Source organism: Fundulus heteroclitus, chromosome 1 (genome assembly GCF_011125445.2).
Source record: "Fundulus heteroclitus isolate FHET01 chromosome 1, MU-UCD_Fhet_4.1, whole genome shotgun sequence".
NCBI lineage: Eukaryota > Metazoa > Chordata > Actinopteri > Cyprinodontiformes > Fundulidae > Fundulus > Fundulus heteroclitus.
In genome coordinates, this window is record NC_046361.1 from 30,130,284 (window position 1) to 30,148,316 (window position 18,033).

General features: G+C 36.7%; 1 protein-coding gene across 1 annotated transcript; it reads right to left on the reverse strand.

Moving 5' to 3' along the window:
- Nucleotides 1-322: 322 nt before the first annotated feature.
- On the reverse strand, nt 323-12,475 carry LOC110368726 (F-box only protein 44). Its single transcript, XM_036140435.1, has 6 exons — nt 11,987-12,475; nt 4,924-5,152; nt 3,671-3,785; nt 3,476-3,571; nt 1,829-1,964; nt 323-1,742 (listed from the first exon to the last, which is right to left on the reverse strand). Exons 1-6 carry the CDS (start codon nt 12,101-12,103, stop codon nt 1,521-1,523), a joined length of 915 nt encoding a protein of 304 aa, XP_035996328.1. The 5' UTR covers nt 12,104-12,475; the 3' UTR covers nt 323-1,520.
- Nucleotides 12,476-18,033: the final 5,558 nt, after the last annotated feature.

Sequence of the window (18,033 nt, forward strand, 5' to 3'; positions counted from 1 at the left end):
AGACGATTGAACAGTTAGAGACCTGTATTAGACATGAATGGGAGAGCATTCCTATTTCTAAACTTGAGAAACTGGTCTCCTCTGTCCCCAGACGTCTGTTGAGTGTTGTTAGAAGAAGGGGGGATGCCACACAGTGGTAAAAATGGCCCAACTTTTTTGGAATTTGTTGACGCCATGAAATTTGGAAATAACATATTTTTTCCTTAAAATTATACATTCTCTCAGTTTAAACTTTGGATCTGCGATTTGTGTTCTATTCTGAAAAAAATATTTGTTTTTGACACCTCCACATCATTGCATTCAGTTTTTATTCACAATTTGTTTAGTGTCCCAACTTTTTTGGAATCCGGTTTGTATTAAGGACCACTATGAACAGAGTGGGTGACACCGAAACAATTTTATTATTTTAAAAACCATAAACCATGCCTGAATAAGAAAAAAAAAAAAGAAGAAAAAGGGACACTTCAGGGTTCTGTAACCAGACACACTGCATCAGATCTATGCATTTATCGTGGCTTTCTCTCTTTTCACACTGAAAGATGGTTCTGAATTGTCTATCCATCCACCTCTTACGGTACAAGCCAGCAGCTATCTCACTTTCCCTGTTGCCGCCCCATCTTTCTATATAAAGCACCCGAGGAAGCAGCGGGTTGCTTTCACAGAGTTGCCCCGCTGAAAGGGGCTCGAGCTCGATCAAGCCCAACGCTTCATCCACTGACAGCACAGCCCACAGCCAAATGGACAAAAATAATATGACTGCAGTTAAAAATCTTTAAAGCTATTAATGTTTTCTCCTCTGTCCCACCATGGCTGAAGCAAAAGATCGAGTGTAAACCACGCTCCGCTCCCCTGGTTAAACTGGGGATTAAGCCCGAAAATCAAACCAATAAAATAATTACTGTGGTCAAAAATAATTTTTCATAAAGTGCTCTTGCATCGCCATGCTGAGGTTTTATAAAACATTGAGAATAATCCATACTAAAAGTGTACATATTCCAAAAAAACTCAGAATGGAGTACAGGGAAATTCTTTTCAATTTATAAAACCGTCATTTTCATTTATAGATCACAGCTGCTCCTGTTTCCGCCTCATATTCTGCCCTTTTACACGCCCACTTTCAGCCACAGATAGTCAATGCAAAGCACCTCATGAATGTTAAGGTGTATTTAAATGAGTCAGCTGATCTTTTCTTCATGGTGAAAAGTCAAACATGGAGAAAAGCAAAACAACTGTGAAAAAAACAACTGTAAAAAAAAATCTAAACTGGACATAGGAAATAAATGGCTGTGTCTTATACAAACATACAAATAATTTCAGGGTGAAACATAGAACCGAAATGCATCATATGTCCCCTTTGAACCAAACAGTTCTACTTTACAGCATAAAAGCTAACGTTGCTGATTCCACAAGCCTCCTGTTTTAAAGCAATACTCCACCACATTGTTTGTTTACTCTATATGCGTCATTCGTTACAGTTGATTAAACAATCCTGCACACCTCCACAGACATTTGAGTAGTTTTCAGGAAATGGTGCATGCACGTGATTTGACGTTTCTTGATTCATCCTTTGCTGTTCTTCCAAAGCCTGTACCAACGATGCTGTGCATTGGTGGACAAATCTCAACACAGCAATCGGTGAGGCGAACACCGAACCACCCTTTCCAGTATCTTGTATCTATGCCCCCGTGAATAAATCGAATGTATCTCACTCCAGGGCCATAGTTTTGAAATATATGGGTCATCTGAAAAACATTCAGACATTTTTGAGTTAACCTTGGCTCTTTTGGGCTTTCTTTGGCAATTGGTTGGGGGCGTTTTGTTTTCATACCTGATTCCAGTGACGAAAGGACCTCCAATGGACATTAACAGTTCTAGGGGCAAACACTTGAATATACTCCATTCTTTCATTAAGCAGTTCCACACGGATGTTGTACTTACAGCCACAGTCAAAGCGAGAAGCAAACCTGGGAAATCAGAATCAGAATCAGACATACTTTAATAATCCTAGAGGGAAATTACTTTTGTTACCCAGAGGGTAAGCAGACATATAAGACAAACACACTGTCATAAGAACAGCTGTACTATTGTTGCCTCAAGAAATAACACATTCACAACCATTTGGTAAACACGGTGCCTTGGGAAAATCCTTCCGACCTCTAATACTTTCCAAAATCTAAGTACAACTACATAGTTCAATGGTGCTTAGGTGGGTAATAACTAGTTATATTTGCTGCAGTAACTTTTTTGAACTAATTGTACTTTTAGGAGTAGTTTTTACTGCACTGTACGTTTTTTTTTTTAAACTTTTACTTGAGTAACATTATTCAAAATTATTGCTGCTCTTACTTGAGTAAAATTTTGTGAGTAACTTCGCTGAATAAAGAACAGACTTGTTTTAACCAAGAGAGACACACATCTTCTTCTTGTTTGAACACAAGCTTTGTTGTTTTAATGTTATTTTTTTTAAATCTTCTGAGCTCATTGAGCCATTTAAAGTTCAAGTGAACGTACCTTGAAATATAGATATTGTTATTTGAAGTTCTAACATGCTGCATATACATTGAGTGCCATAAGTATGGGTTTTATTGGTGTTGTGTTGAGAAATATCTAAAAAAAAAATTAGTATTTTCGTCTTTAAAATACCAGAACTTTTACTTCACATTTTGTCTGTCCAATTTACATCGCTTTTAAATATTAAACGAGATGTTAATATTAGTTATTCAGTTCTTGAGCAACCTTTCTAGGATAGATTCAAGGAAATGAAAGTGTTTGTAGCAAACATTTCTCTGTATTAATAAAATATGAATATTTCACTAAACCTGCTTTGTGTTGTTAACATGCTTGATCTTGAGAAAGACTCAACTCTATATACAGATATTCTCGAGTGGCTTTTATACATACATACATACATACATACATACATACATACATATATATATATATATATATATATATATATATATATATATATATATATATATATATATATATATATATATTACCAAAAATGTGTCATGATTTGGGGTTTTGTTATTGGTTTGTTTTGTACTTCTTTCTATTTTACCAATTCTGTCTTGGGTTTAGGTTCTGTCTTAGTTTTGGTTAATAGAATAGTTTGAGTTTTGTTGTGGTTTACTTTTGTTCTTCATTTTATATTACCAGTCAGGGTTCTGCAAGCTTTTAGTTCAGTTCTGTTCACCTGCCAGCTCGCCTCCCTGTTTTCACCCAATCAGTTTGTCACTCCCCTGTCAGCAGTCACCAACCTATCAGTTTGGTTCTCTGTCAGTCACTTCCCTGCCTTTGATTAGTTCCACCTGTTTTCCTGTAATTAGTTTCTACTCAATTCACCTGTTGAAAACAACTATTAATAAAACTAGAATGCACATTTTATTCATTAATGGTCTGTTTTAAGTCATGACCTCAAAGTATTTGATTTAAGGGATCAACAACCTGTAAAACAGAGGAATCTTCTCACCATTCAGATATTCTGATGTCTGGTTGGAATGTGTCCATTATAGATGAATTGTAGCCCTTGTTCTTCAAATCAATTATTTGGTACTTCTCACACATACTGCAAAAAACACGTGGTTTTAGTAACTAAATGACATGTAAATATGGCAAAAATGAAAGTTTGCCTTGTGTAGTTGCACCAGTACTGTTGAATACTCACTAAAAAGAAGTGACAAAGTTTTTCTGGACTGTCATGTCAGGATGCTTCTCCATGATTGGCTCAACTCTCCAGCCATCACCTCCGTTCAGCCGGATGATCCATCTGCTAAGTCCTTCTAAAAAGACAGACCTATTAGTCACAAGAAGTATTTGTGAGGGATCTTTAACACACAAAAATGTATTTTTGCTTTTATGAGCAAAAGTATTTGTATGTACAGGGTGATAAGGCATGTTCCTACATTGAGAACCGTTTCCAGGGACCAGGGTAGTTTTCTGGGGATAATTTTTACCCCCATGTGTTTCTACTAAATAATAATAATAATTATTATTATTGTTGCTGGCACATTCAGGGGAACATTAACAGTCCGCGGTGTGAATGACGTGTTTAGAGTGGCACAAATTGGGCAAATAGAGCAAAGCACAACTGCCAACGTGTGAGGTGGATGAGTCTCTATACAGCAAAGCAAAATTTCTCTCAAGTTCAATCTAAAATCTTTTGTCAATTTGCATTGTTTTAAGGGTGCTCCTCATCCATTTATTGAAAAGCAAAAATTTTGGTTTTTTTTTATGTTACACATTTAGACAGCACAATTAAGCTATATTTCGATTGAGCAAAGATGGATTTACTGACTGAAGACGCCGGTCGTTCATGTCCCGGAGGGATGAGCTGGAGGATGTCGCTGGGGAGAGGGATGTCTGTTATTTTTCTCCTGGACTTGTTGCCCCCACCACCCAATCTCAGATAAGTGGAAGACAATGAATGGATCACACTTAACATTGTTCTTGCCTGTTATCCTATTCAAAAGAATTCAAAGTATCTGACAAAAAATGTTTTTGTCAGATACTTATGTTTGACATACATTGTATTGATCTATGGTCCATAACATCCAGTGGGGCAGTTAAAGAGTAACATCCACTTTATTTTTACTGCAATCATTTTTGTAGTACTAGTGGTCTTTAATGAAAGTATGCTGACAGAAAAGGAGCCAAAAGAGCGGGGGAAAACATGAAAGAAAGATCCACAGGTCTAAGGCCTCCATATTTGGATTGCACGCTCTCCTTGTGCCACCGGCACAACCCAGAACCAACTTTATTTTAAGTTGCATCTTTATAAGTATGCAGTAAAATGTATTGATAGTTATAATGCTGGGGGTGTAAATCTTTCTTGTGCCATCTCCTTTCTCTTTTACCGTCACTTGGCACAAAATGTTTTTGTGGTCTTTCCCAAGGATGATTAAATGTGTTAGTTCTCACCTTCTCCTCTTGGATTTTCAATAAGATTTCTTTTCTTCTTGAGCAAGAAGTAAAACATCCTCCAGTTATCAGGGCTTTTGTAGATTTCACCAAGAGAATATCCTACCCTCCTGCATTTTTCTCTCCAGAAAGATTGTCTGTCAGCTACTTCTTTCCACTCGTGGCATACTAATCGGCAAACACAAACCACCATATTGGGAGGAATATTTAGGAAGATCTCTTCCAGGATCTGAAAAATAATAACAAAAAACTGTTACTTATAATATATATATATATATATATATATATATATATATATATATATATATATATATATATATATATATATATATATATATATATATATATGCTTTATATACATATTAAGCATTTTTCTGTTTACAGCATCCTGAAAACATATTTGTTAGATACATTAAATTTAATTTAGGAACTGGAAAAACACCATGCAAACATTATCACAATCATCTTTATTTGCCTATGATTTTGTGCACAATCATGCAGTTTTATATGTGATAATAAACCTATATATATATATATATATATATATATATGGATATTGGCTTGAGCTGAATTTAGATTGGTTATCAGACATATAAACGATATCAACATCGGAAATTGATATCAGCTCAGATTATCAAATAAGTGCATCCGTAGTGTGTGTGGATGAGTGTGGACATGCATATGTGTTTAATTCTGCTGACAAGAGATGACCTGAACATTGTCTACAGCAGGGATCACCAACCATTTTGAAACTGGAAGCTACTTCATCGGTACTGTCATACAAAGGGCTATCTATACCCACCTTTGAACGACAAGGTCACCTTAACGTTACATTTTATAAATATGTTTTGAATGCTTTTGTCATTTTTAAATATATTTAAATACAAGTATGATTAAAAAGGAAGAGCAACTGACTAAAATAGCAATTTAACTGCAGCCCATTGGAGGGTTGTGGAGTTTTTTGTTTTTTTTACAGGCTTGTGGGCACCACAGGTGATCCTTGGAGGTTACCTGGTGCCCGTGGGCACTATGCTGGCGACCCCTGGTTTACAGAGTAAGCAGTTCCCTCAAGACATATTGTAAAGGGGTGGCCAGAGGGGGTCCACTTGTAATCCTCAGGGACAACACAAAAAACAAAAAAACATGACAGAATGTCAGGAATGTTTTTTTATCGTGCTGTTCAGCGTAAAACAAGCCAACCGTTACTATTTCTTGTAATTTATATGGCAACGCAGTGGTCCTCCATTCCGGTCCTCGAGGGCTGGTGTCCTGCAACTTTTATTTGTTACTCTGCTTCAACACACCTGAGTCAAATAATCAGGTCATTAGCAGGACTCTGGAGAACTTGACTGCATACTTAGGAGGTAATTCACCTATTTGATTCAGTTGTGCTGGATCAGGGACACATCTAAAAGCTGCAGGACACTGGCACTAGAGGACCGAAACTGAGGACCACTTATCTAACATGCACAGGAAGTCAACTCAACATTTCGTTGTGACTAGATAAGTGACTTTTTTTGAAGTAGGTCTGACATAGAAACCTAATTTATTCTGGATCATGGCCCACCACAATGACAGAATTTTCATTTAGTTTTTTATTAATCTATTTATTGATTTTGTTTGCTCCACATTTCTGACAAATGTCACAACGTTTTTCTTAGTTTCTGTTTCTTTTATGTACTGTCTGCATCATTATATGCCCGTTTGTTGTTGCGATGCATTATTGCAATTCATTCATGTGCAAAATCAATTAATCCGATCATCATGTGCGTTTATATGCACATGGCTTTTTTCAGGATAGAACCACTGACATGGGCAGAATTACGAAATTTCCCTAAGAAACACAAAGAAGAGGAAGAAGTACTTCCGTCTTTGTTGAACAGTGTACAAGTTCGTTTGTCCTCTGGGCGCCCAGAATGGACTTGCACCAGGTTCTAATTGCAGCTGAGACGTTACTGAACTCCCTGATTAAGCTGTAGGCTCAGCACCACAAACTGTTGGTCTTTTGAGCTGTTTTAATGTTTCTAATAGAAATGTATTGTGCACAGACCAGTTTTGCTTCCTCGACACGCCGTCTAGCCACTCAAAGCAAAAATTTGTCACTTTGACGTGGGGGGCACGAATGCACACAGCTTGCAACATTCAGAATAACTTGAGCCTGACAAGGGTTTACATGCATGCTGATAGGATTGTCAATCGGCAGAAACCACCCCTCTCAGTCGGATTGCAATTTCATTCCAATCCTGCAGAATCCAATTAGACGATTCAAAATGGCATGTTTACATGACACATTCTTAGTCTGATTGGCTTGATTTATCCCCATTACTTATGTTCATGTAAACATAGATTGGTCAGATGGATGTCTCCAAAACAGGTTTCCCAGATATGAAGACAGTACGACAAGCCAGCTTTCATAGGAAACACTGCTGGGAGAGGTTTCATTATTGTGCCTGATTTTGATGAAGCCGACAACTCTGGTGTCCTCATGGTTCTTTAAACAGCAGAGGCCCTCTAACGTGATTCTCGCCAGATGGATTTCATTTCGCAGATCTTCACATATCCATCATGGATTGCTCCACTGGAGATTTATTTCGGAAGGAGGTGCCTTAACAAAAATCCTTGCATATGAGGATTGGGTAAACCACTTGTCCTTCACCTTTACTGACGTGCTACAAGTTCTTGGCAAACCCGGTTGGGGGAAGGTTGAAAACATTGTTTCCACTAACAAAAGCCTTCAAAGTCGTTCTCTGGTGTTCTTTTAAATAATTAATATTCGGTAGATGTGGCAACACTGATGAAATAGCAGCATCAGCGTTTCCGCTTGCTTATTCGTTGCGTGCTGCCATTTCTTGTCTGAACCCAAACAGTCGCTTCTCTGATACGTCACATCTACAAAAATCCCGCCTGCCCGATCCTAATTGGCTCGTCCATTTTATGTGGTACTGAAATGAACAACATCCATCTTCCTGATGATCAAATAACCATTTTTTATTTTTTTAAATTAGCTTCAAGGAGCTTTTAATTAGCATCACCTAGCTATCACTTCCCAATCCCAGGGAAGTAGCGAGGGTGTAAAATTGGAATCTGTTGTTGGTTTTTCTGCACTGGCTCACAGTTTTATTTACACCCTCTTTAAGTGACAGATTTTGCTCATTTGGATATAAAATAACTTTGATACTATAAATTAAATATGCTTCATAAACTGATCCTCAGCATAAGTGAGCTTCTGTGCTTTTTTGGAATAGGTCCTTTTTTATAAGAATCAGAAGGTCACACATGATTCCTTGTATTAGATATAATGGTAACAGTGAAACATCTCATCGCAGCAGTTCCTATGAGTCACAGCGGATGGAGCTTGAGGCAACACTAATCCTGATGTCATGTAGCTTCCGTTATCACATTTCTTCCAGGGCGTTCACTATATTAGCCTGTGGCTTGCCACTAAGGACTATAACTTTGGGGTTCTTCTACTTTTCATATTACCAATGAAGTCACTGAACCCACTAATAGCCACACACATATTTGACAAATAGCCAAAACACAGCCTAATTTTACATTGGCTTTAATAACATTTTTAGTGTTTCTCATGTCTTCGGTGAATTAACATTTTATAGTTTAACAACACAAACAAGCCCTTCTTTGTATTTAATTTCCTCTTTTGACAAAAAGCAGAGATTAAGCAACAATAACAGCAAAATTGCATGTTTAACTTTAGGTATGCTTCTACCCAAAGGGAAAGCATAAAGAAAAAATGTGGTTTGTTAAACTGCACAAATACTATTGTATAGGCTACCTTTATTTAACATTTCTTATTCTCAGAGCAACCCAGAAGATATTCTTCTTCTTCCTGACCACTTAACCCATCTTAAAAAAAAGAGAGCTTTTGTCCCCCTTCTGTCCTTTGGCTTTTCATAGCAATGACACGCACACACGACTTTCCACTGAAGACTATTCAGGGTAAAGGTATGCACCTCTGACTGATAGTGAAACTAAAAAATGGCCTGAAAAAAAATCTCAGTTTGTTTTTCATGCTATTAGAGATCTGAGTCAGAGGCTTTAAGAGAGTTTCATTGCCAAATGTGGACACATCTCTTTAATGATTCTCCTCCCTCTGGGGCGGTACACATTTTAGCTTGTGTTAGCAGTGTAGAGGACATTTTCTACATAAAGTGATTTGGACACTCCTCGGATTTCTAGGCGCTACACACTCTGCTCATTGCACCATTGCATTATTGTCTCAATCTTTCACAATCTTTCAGTTTGTTTGTAATGTGTTCATATGTGCCCTCTACACTGCAGACTGTTTGGTTTATATCACTGCATTATTATGTTATTATATAAGTAGACACACTGTGAGCGTTGTTCAATCCAGAGTCAAATTCCTTGAATGTGTACACATCCCTGGCAAATAAAGCTGATTCTGACTCATAAGAAACTGTCTGTTGTTTATTCATCCGTCTATACCCGCTTATCAGTGCAGGGTCACGGAGGGCCAGGAGCCCATCTCCAAGGATCATTGGGCAAGAGGTGGGGAACACCAAGAACATGTCTCCGGTCTATCACAAGGCAAAATAGATCTATTGTTTGTAATGTTTCAAAATATTTGTGTCGCAAATGCTGCAGTGACCTATGATGCCTTTGCAGGGCAGACCTCAACGCAGGTACGTGTTGGTTAGACAAATCCCGTAGAATCCTTTCCACCACCTTAAAGGGGCCAAGTCGCGTATTTTGACCATAGTAAGAAAACATTAAGAAACATATTTTCATGTTCAAATAAAACAATACAACTGTTTGTCCTGATAGTGTTTACTTAGTCCTCCTCTTTCTTTTCTGTCCTCCGCTGGTTGTTGGACGACTCGCTGGGCTTTATTGCTTTTCCTTGTTTACTCAATGCACGCATTCCACAACATCATACTTCCGGTCACGTGATCTTGTTGTAATAAATATACACAAAATTTTTTTTTTTACTATCAAAAAGAGCAAAAACAAAAGTCTAAAACACAGAAATAAATATAACAATAAATCCTTGCCTCCATGGATGAACTTAATGTATCTGACACTGAGTCCATAGATTTGGAATTCAGTTTCCTTTCATTGCAGCAACTAACCAACATAGGTACACACTCAATGTCAGAAAATTATATATTTATTAGAGAAATTAATTCAAAATTCATTCATTCAACATTGCATCTTAAAAGCTTATTTAAATTCAAAAAGTAAAACTTATATGACTTCATTATACTGAGTAATACATTTCAAGGGTTTATTTCTGCTAGTAAGCGAATACGGGAATTTACTTTACTTTTATAAGACCTTTCACAAGTTAAAAATCACAAAGTGATTTGCAATAATAATAAAAAATAGATCAAAGCACAAAAGATAAAACAGAATGGCATGTAGGTAAATTTAAAACAGCATACTCAAAAACATAAAAAAAATAAAAAATCTTACGGCCTAAATCCAGCCCTAAATCCAGCTAAAAGCCAGTGTGAATAAATGGGTCTTCAGCTGCTTCTTAAGAAAAGAAAACAGATGGAGGCAAAGGAGGGATTTTATAACATAGCAGCCACCCCTATAGAAGATGCCCTTTTGTCTTTAAATGTGTTTGTGGGAACATTGCCAGCCTTTTAACCCCAGGCTCCTTTAAATCAAGGTTAAAAATCTTATTTGTTTAGAGATGCCTTTGAATGTTAATGCTCTACTTAAACTGTTGTAGTTCACTGTCACATCGTTCAATTAAGTTTGTAGTCCAACGTAACTTGAACTGCCGCAATTATTCCACTGCAATCTATTTTCCTTTTCTTGTCCTGTGTTCTGTTAATGTACAGCACTTTAAATTGTGTTGTTACTGAAATGTGCTATACGTATAAACTGACCTTGCCTTGATCAGAATATTTAGACTGTAAGAAGAGATGTGGGGCTGTAAAAGTCAGAGAGCTTGACCACACGGCTTTAAATGCGAGGAGTAAGACTTTAAATTAGTAAATAAATAAACATTTCCCTTTATAGGTCCACAGAGAGGAAAAAATGTCTTTGCACTTAACCCATCCCTTAAGGAGCAATGTGCTGCCACACTGACTGGCGCGCAGGGAGCAATCTGTGGTCAAAAGGAGCCTTGCTCAGGGACTCAGAGTGACGGACTGCATTTCAAACCAGCAACCTTTGCAGCCTCTCCAAGATGCAAATGCTCAGCTCCCTAACCACTAGACCACCGCTCCCACTTCTAATGATAGCCCATCTAAACAAATGAAAACAGGAGTAATGTAGTCTTATTTGTGTTGGTTAAAAGCCTGGCAGCAGCATTCGGTAGTTGCTGAAAACGGGAAAGATCGCTATTAAAATAATCAAGAAAAGGTTAAAAAAATGAATAATGATCTCCATATTTTATCTTAGCTGGTTTATCCCTTTTCAGAGTTCATCTGTAAGCAGTTACCACTAGTTTTTCATTGCACATATGTTAAAGCACTGTGGCTGATATTTTTGGGTGGTTATTTTTACTTACTTAGGTTACATGTCTTAAAATGTTTCTGACAGAGACACAATTTACTGCATTATTATTCAAAGTTTACAACTTTGTCATGAAAATGATCTTTAAAACAAAATCTTCATCCAAAAAGCCAAATACCTTAATATGAAACCAAAGTTAGGCCAATATGTTCTTCACAATGACTTTGTGTAAAGCTTAGTAGAATGCAGAATAAATAGGCCCTCAGACTTTCTAACCGAGTTGGAGAATATAAGTTTAAATCTAAACCCCAGCTCTTTGCTTTGCATGTGTATTTTATTTTAGTTCCTCTTCTACTCATAATCTTCGATTGCGCAGATCTTCTCATCTGCATCTTATACTAAGCATTTCTTTTGTATGTACATGCATCCATTCTTCTATGTATATGGCACTACACATTAATTTATTTAAAACTGCTTTCCTTACATGTTTTTCCATCAGTGTTATTCAAGAAAAAAGCTCTTACAACAGTGTAATAAAGTGTGTAAAGTTCGTGGTCAGAATTAAAAATTAGCTCTTGGAAATTTGTCTATTTAATACAATCAGTTCGTTACTTACGTCCGAGTTGAGAGAGGGAAGAGAAACTTGTGTCTCAGTGGGGGGAAGTGGTTCCACAGCTCGGTGTTTCTTGGTCATGTTGGGGCTCTTAGTTTGATCCATCTCTGTTCTTTTCATGGCTCACAATCAAATGCAAAGAACCAGGAAAACACGCTTTTGAGCTCAAATGGAACTTCTGCCTGACGTAAACAGACCTTGTTGACTGATTACCGGGAAATAGAGCTCTACTCTCCTCCTGCTGCGTTGGGGGACTAACGCCACCAGGGGGCGACAATCGGGCCAAACTCTCCCAAGGCAAGGCTAAGCCAGTTCCGGTAACTGAAAACTCAAAGCGCTGTTCATGAACAGAGACGGGAAAGCATACAGAGGAATGCGCACTGCATTGGAAAAGTAGCAGTAGGTCAAGATATAAGACAAGTTGAACTACAAACTAAACTACAACTGCTCTAAGTGGTATTTTCTCTGAATGTTCTCCCACCAGTGGGCATGCAGCCCAGCAGGGTTAGTCAGCAGTGTGTAATGTACTGGTCATCAAGGAAACAGTGGGCGTCTTATGGCAAGCCGTTTTAACATTTGAGATATCTTGAAAGGAATTTTGACTAGTCAAAATAAAATTAAAGATATCTTGAATTATTATTCTTCCTAGTCAGAATGTAAATAAAGATATCTTAAGTTACCATTCCGGATAGACAAAATGTAGTTTTGTCTGGTCAAAATGCATTTTAAGATATCTGGAATATAATTACGGATAGTCAGACGAAACTGAATTTATGTTAAAACGACATGCCGTAGAGTGCCTTTTTTATGCAATAGAGAGGGAGATTAAAAAAAACCAAGAGTGGCCAGATAGGGAAATTTCAAACTAACATTTGTAATCCTTGTGTACCACAAAAAAAAAAAAAAAAAAAAAAAAAAAGACAGAATTTCAGGAACGTCTTTAATGTGCTGTTGTGGTATGTTGGGAAGATGGGAAGAGAGTGAGAGATGGAAATTCATAAATGGCATGCTAAAAAATAGTGGCAGAAATTAATGAATAATTACTATCATTCTTTTAATATGAAATGCTAAAATATGACAAATCAGTAAAAACCTTTTCTCATCTATCCTTAGTAAATTTGAAATAAAAAATACATGTAATAAGTAGATGCATTTGTCTAAAGAGCACTACAACTACAGTCATATGTTAATCATATATAATTGTGTCAGTATTTATATCACAGATGTTGTTGTGGACTTCAGCCTGAAATAAGCCAACTATTACTATTTCTGGTCATTTCTACCCCAATGTCTGATGGGTTAATTTTTTTTACAGTATTTTTTAAAATATATCATAATTAATCTATTATAATGATTTTTTTAGTGCTTCAAGTTTTATATGAAGTTTGTTTCAAAATGCTTTCTGCTTCAAAGTTTCTTTCTAAGATTCTTGATCTCAGACCACCTTTTTTCAGGATTTTCTACTGTTACCAAATGAGGACACATTTCCCTAATGATTCTTCTCTCTATGGGACACTAATGCTAAAGTGACCTATGAATTCGATCATCAAATAAGAGTTTTTTTCATTTCGCAATTTAGAAAGCAGAGCAGTGTGAGTCATTAAAAGAACAGTACACAATATGAACAAAAAGGGATTGTTAATAGTGACTGAATACATGTTGAGACAGTCAATGAAGACTATGAGGATTAAGCCTCTAGCCTCTATGTGATAAATCAGCTACGTGTTCACAGAATTATCTTTCGAAGTATATGTAAAGTTCAATGGAGGGAAAAAGTCCACATGGATACATTGAGAGGATTCTAAAGCAGTTTGGAGGATATTAACAACCTGTGAACTTTGGCTGGAGTGCTTCATGAGCCGACGAGACACCATGCAGTGATGTATAGGTTCATTGGGTACTGTATTGTGATACAATTATTTTGTTATTCCTTTGAAAATTAGAGTACCCGAGTCTGGGAAAGAGCTGGGATGTCCAGTTTTAGCAATAATCAGCGATAATTTGTTGAACCATGTCACCTGCTTGTTTTGGTCCATCATGTTTTATCACATCCCAGGTCTGCACAGAGGTCTACCATAATTTTTTTAGTAGTTCATGCTTCCCTCTGCTGGCAATCTTTATGAAGAGATTTTTATGTAAATTTTTTGAGATACATGTGGAATCCTCCAACAAGTTGAGATTTCACTCAAAGGCTGCTAGATTTGCCAGAAATAGTTTCTATGGCTGTTGATTAATTTGCTAAATATTTCTTTTCTTTTTAGTCCAATCCCCTTTGTGCATGTGAAGCAGCTTATTATGTTGTCAACATAAATGACAACGGCGCAACTCAACTTACCCATTTTAACTACAGTCTTTATCTGAAGAAAAGACAGAGTAGTAAATTACACGATCAGTCTAATGTCTAGACAAAACAATTTTTTTTAAAGGAAGGGGTTTGTGTGCCCAGACTTCTGATTAATAAGCTAGTTTTGAAGAACAACAGGAATATATATTTTGTTTTTTATCAATACCACAATAATGGCAAAAATACAGTTTTATTGTAACCACAATAACTGAAAGATTTTAATAACATTGCATATAAACAGATCCTTACATGTCTTAAGTCCAGTAGGCACAACAGTGTTTGTTCAATACAGTACATGGAAAAGCCAATCCCAAAACAAACTGATTCTGAGGAGGGCAGAACCCATATTTAAGATGACAGCAGCTGATTTATGTCAAATTAGCGGGCTTATATCCAGTCCATGAATTTGGGTTCCGATACAACTACCATGACATAACTAAGCAGATTTTTACGTGTTTATGCTTTTCCTTTAACAAAAACAATATTGTATTTATACTATATTTAATAAATTACCTCTGTTTGTTTCTGCAATTATTTAATAATGAGTTTACACAACCCAATTGCATCTACAAAACCTCTCTGAAGAAACCTGCATAATATGAGTGACAACATTTAATTTGCCTTTGGGATTAATAAGATATTTTGAATTGAATAACTGACCTTTTAACTGATCTGTTGAATGGTGGCACTTTTGTGCCCCCAGTTTATAACTTTTCTATTTAAACAGTCATAAATCATTCATATAAAATGTCTTTACTTGAGACTCTGGCCCGTTTGGGCCAGTGGGGGGTGGCTTTGACAGGGTTAAGCTAGAGTAATAGGCAAATAAATGATATGCTTATGTATATATAAGCTACTTACTTGATAACAGCAGGCAAGATTATTTCATACTAGGAAATGAAAATAAGTGTCAAAAGTAAAAGCACATTAAAAACTGATTAATTAATGCAGAATGATAGTGTGAGCAATCAAAATGAAAATACATTGAAATTTAAAATAATAAAGTGCATTTTCAGTTTCCAAATATATACGTATGCTAAATGGAACTCATTTGTATGGGTAAATTATTTAAAAAGTTGATTCAGTTGACTGAATAAGAAATGATGCTTTAATACCACCAAAATGGGATTCTAACTGATAGAAATATTCAATTCAATTCAATTTTATTTATATAGCGCCAATTCATGAAACATGTCATCTCGAGGCACTTAGATTATACAGATTGGTCAAAAACTTCCAATATAAGGGAACCCAGTTGATTGCTTCAAAGTCCCGACAAGCAGCATTCACTCCTGGAGAAGCTACAGGGAGAGTTGTCTGCATTGTCCATGGCTTTGCAGCAATCCCTTATACTGAGCAAGCATGGAGCGACAGCTCCACAGTTGAATTTAATATTCCTGGGTTCTGTGACCATGCTGATAAAGGGCCAGATACAGGCGATAACAGTGCTTCTAATGCCAATAAATCAAATGCTAAATTGAAAGAAATCCAGTAAAACCAGACTGTTGTCAGTAGGACAAGAGAGCTTTAATGGGAACTGTTGCTGAGAAAACAGCCTAATTTCATATTTCCCTTAATTACATATTTAACACATCTTATTTAGTCCTCTGTGAATCAACATTTCAACAGTTTAACATCACACATTAGCCCTTTATGTATTTAAATTACTATTTTGTCAAATAGAGATTAAGCAACAATCAGTGGTTGAACTAAACCGCAAACAGATAATTGCAGAGATAAGTTTTCATTCACAGCATTATCGTTCAAGGCAAATTTAAAAACTGCTTGAGGACTGGTATGCATCTATTTTATCAGGTTTTGATACCTGTTAGTACAATAGCAACATTCAAGATATTCATCCGCTGTTTATGTCACTGTCCTTACTCCTGGCTCTCACTCCCCTTTTGCAATAATAAGTATTATTTTGTTATTTATTTGAAAATCGGTGTGTCTGGGAAAGCGCTGAGAGGCACAGAATTAAAGTTTTTTTCCGGTTAGCCCAAGCGAGCTACCTCAGAGTGGCCAGCTTTCTGTTATTCCTATATCAATTTGTCAGTCCTATAATATAACTGGTCCAACCAAGTTGTTCAGTAGAACTCTACCCCATGTGAGGCGTTTACGATTGACATTGACCATTTCATAGAGACACTTGATTAACCTGTGGCTAGTAATCATTGATAATGCAGGTTGGGATTATTAAAGTATTTCTGATTATGATTCAACAGATTCCACACATTTCAAAACAAATGAACTAATACAATGTGTGAAATTAGATGGTATTTTATTAAAATGTATAAGATATTACGTTTCTACCTCACAATGACAAGTATTCTAATTATAATTGTCCAATTAATTATTTCTAAAAACTCACCAAATGTTGTGAAAAGCAGCCCAAATTATAACAACACACCAACAGCTCCCCCCCCCCCCCTCCTCCAGCCAAGTGTGTTCAAAAGAAGCTCAGATAGGTGGAAAGCTGCCCAATCTGGCAATACTGGTAGGCAACACTTCTCATTTTTTAGATTTTGGGATTTTATTGAGCTAATTGTTTTCCTCGCGACAGTTCAGCCTGAAGCAAATAAAATGTTTGCTGTAAAAAGTGTGCCACCCTGAAAAACATGGAAGCGATAACTAGCGGAGCCATGTCATAACTTGGCCCACCATGTTTTATCATATCCCAGCTCTGCACAGATGTTTACTGGGTGACTGTGGTTTGAGTAGTTGTCTGGCAATCAGAAGGTTGTGGGTTTTGCCTATCGAGCTGCGTCTCGGTGTATAAATGTGTATGTGTTAGTGAGAGCGACTGGGTGAATGTGGCTATAGCGTACAGCGCTTTGGGTGGTCAGCATGACTGGAAAAGCACTATATAAGTTCAGTCCATTTACCAGGAAGCATTTTTTTTTAGCATCTCTGCTTTTATAGCACTTGCAACACAGTCGATGACAAAACATCCATTTGTGCCTCTGTGTGTGTCGTAACTGCAACATAAAAAGTCATGGGACCATCACTGTTTTTGCAATCTTTACTGCGAAAAATAATTAGAGTTGCAACAAGGAATAGTTTTGAGGAAAATAAAATTCAGGAACCGAAATTCGAGAGGATTGAGCATAGCATAGCATTGTGGCGGGTATTGCCACAAATTAAAAATAAACAGAAAATAATATTCTCAAAACACATATCCACAATAAATCTAAAATAACAAAAATCTATATGTGGCTTTAATTAATGATAGCCCTGTGTGACAGTTTTATTTTATTACAGAAAATAAGTAAAAAATAATAATAAAGACATTTGATACTTTTTATAGATAGTTGCTTTACAACTTCATCAACTGCTGCTGTGGTTGAGCTGCTGCTCCCAGTCTGCTCTGCTCCCAGCAGAGCAGACTGGGAGCATAACTGGATTCTTACTTTTTCATAAACAATCACTTTCAGCAAATAGACGTGTGCAAAACATCACTTGCTGCTTTCAGACATTTTAAAGACCAAATACATCAAACAAATTCCATAAAGCAGGTAAAATAAAACTAAACCAGCCGCTACTACTTAGGGAACACTTTTTACTTGGTACGGTGGTCAACAAGTTTCCCAAACAGATCTAGCATTTTATCCATCTGTCCCTGAGAATTGTCCAGCTAGGCTCTGTCCCGGTCATTGTTCTCTTTTTGCCTCCTCTCCATGTTTCCACACCATTTTCTAAGGTCCTT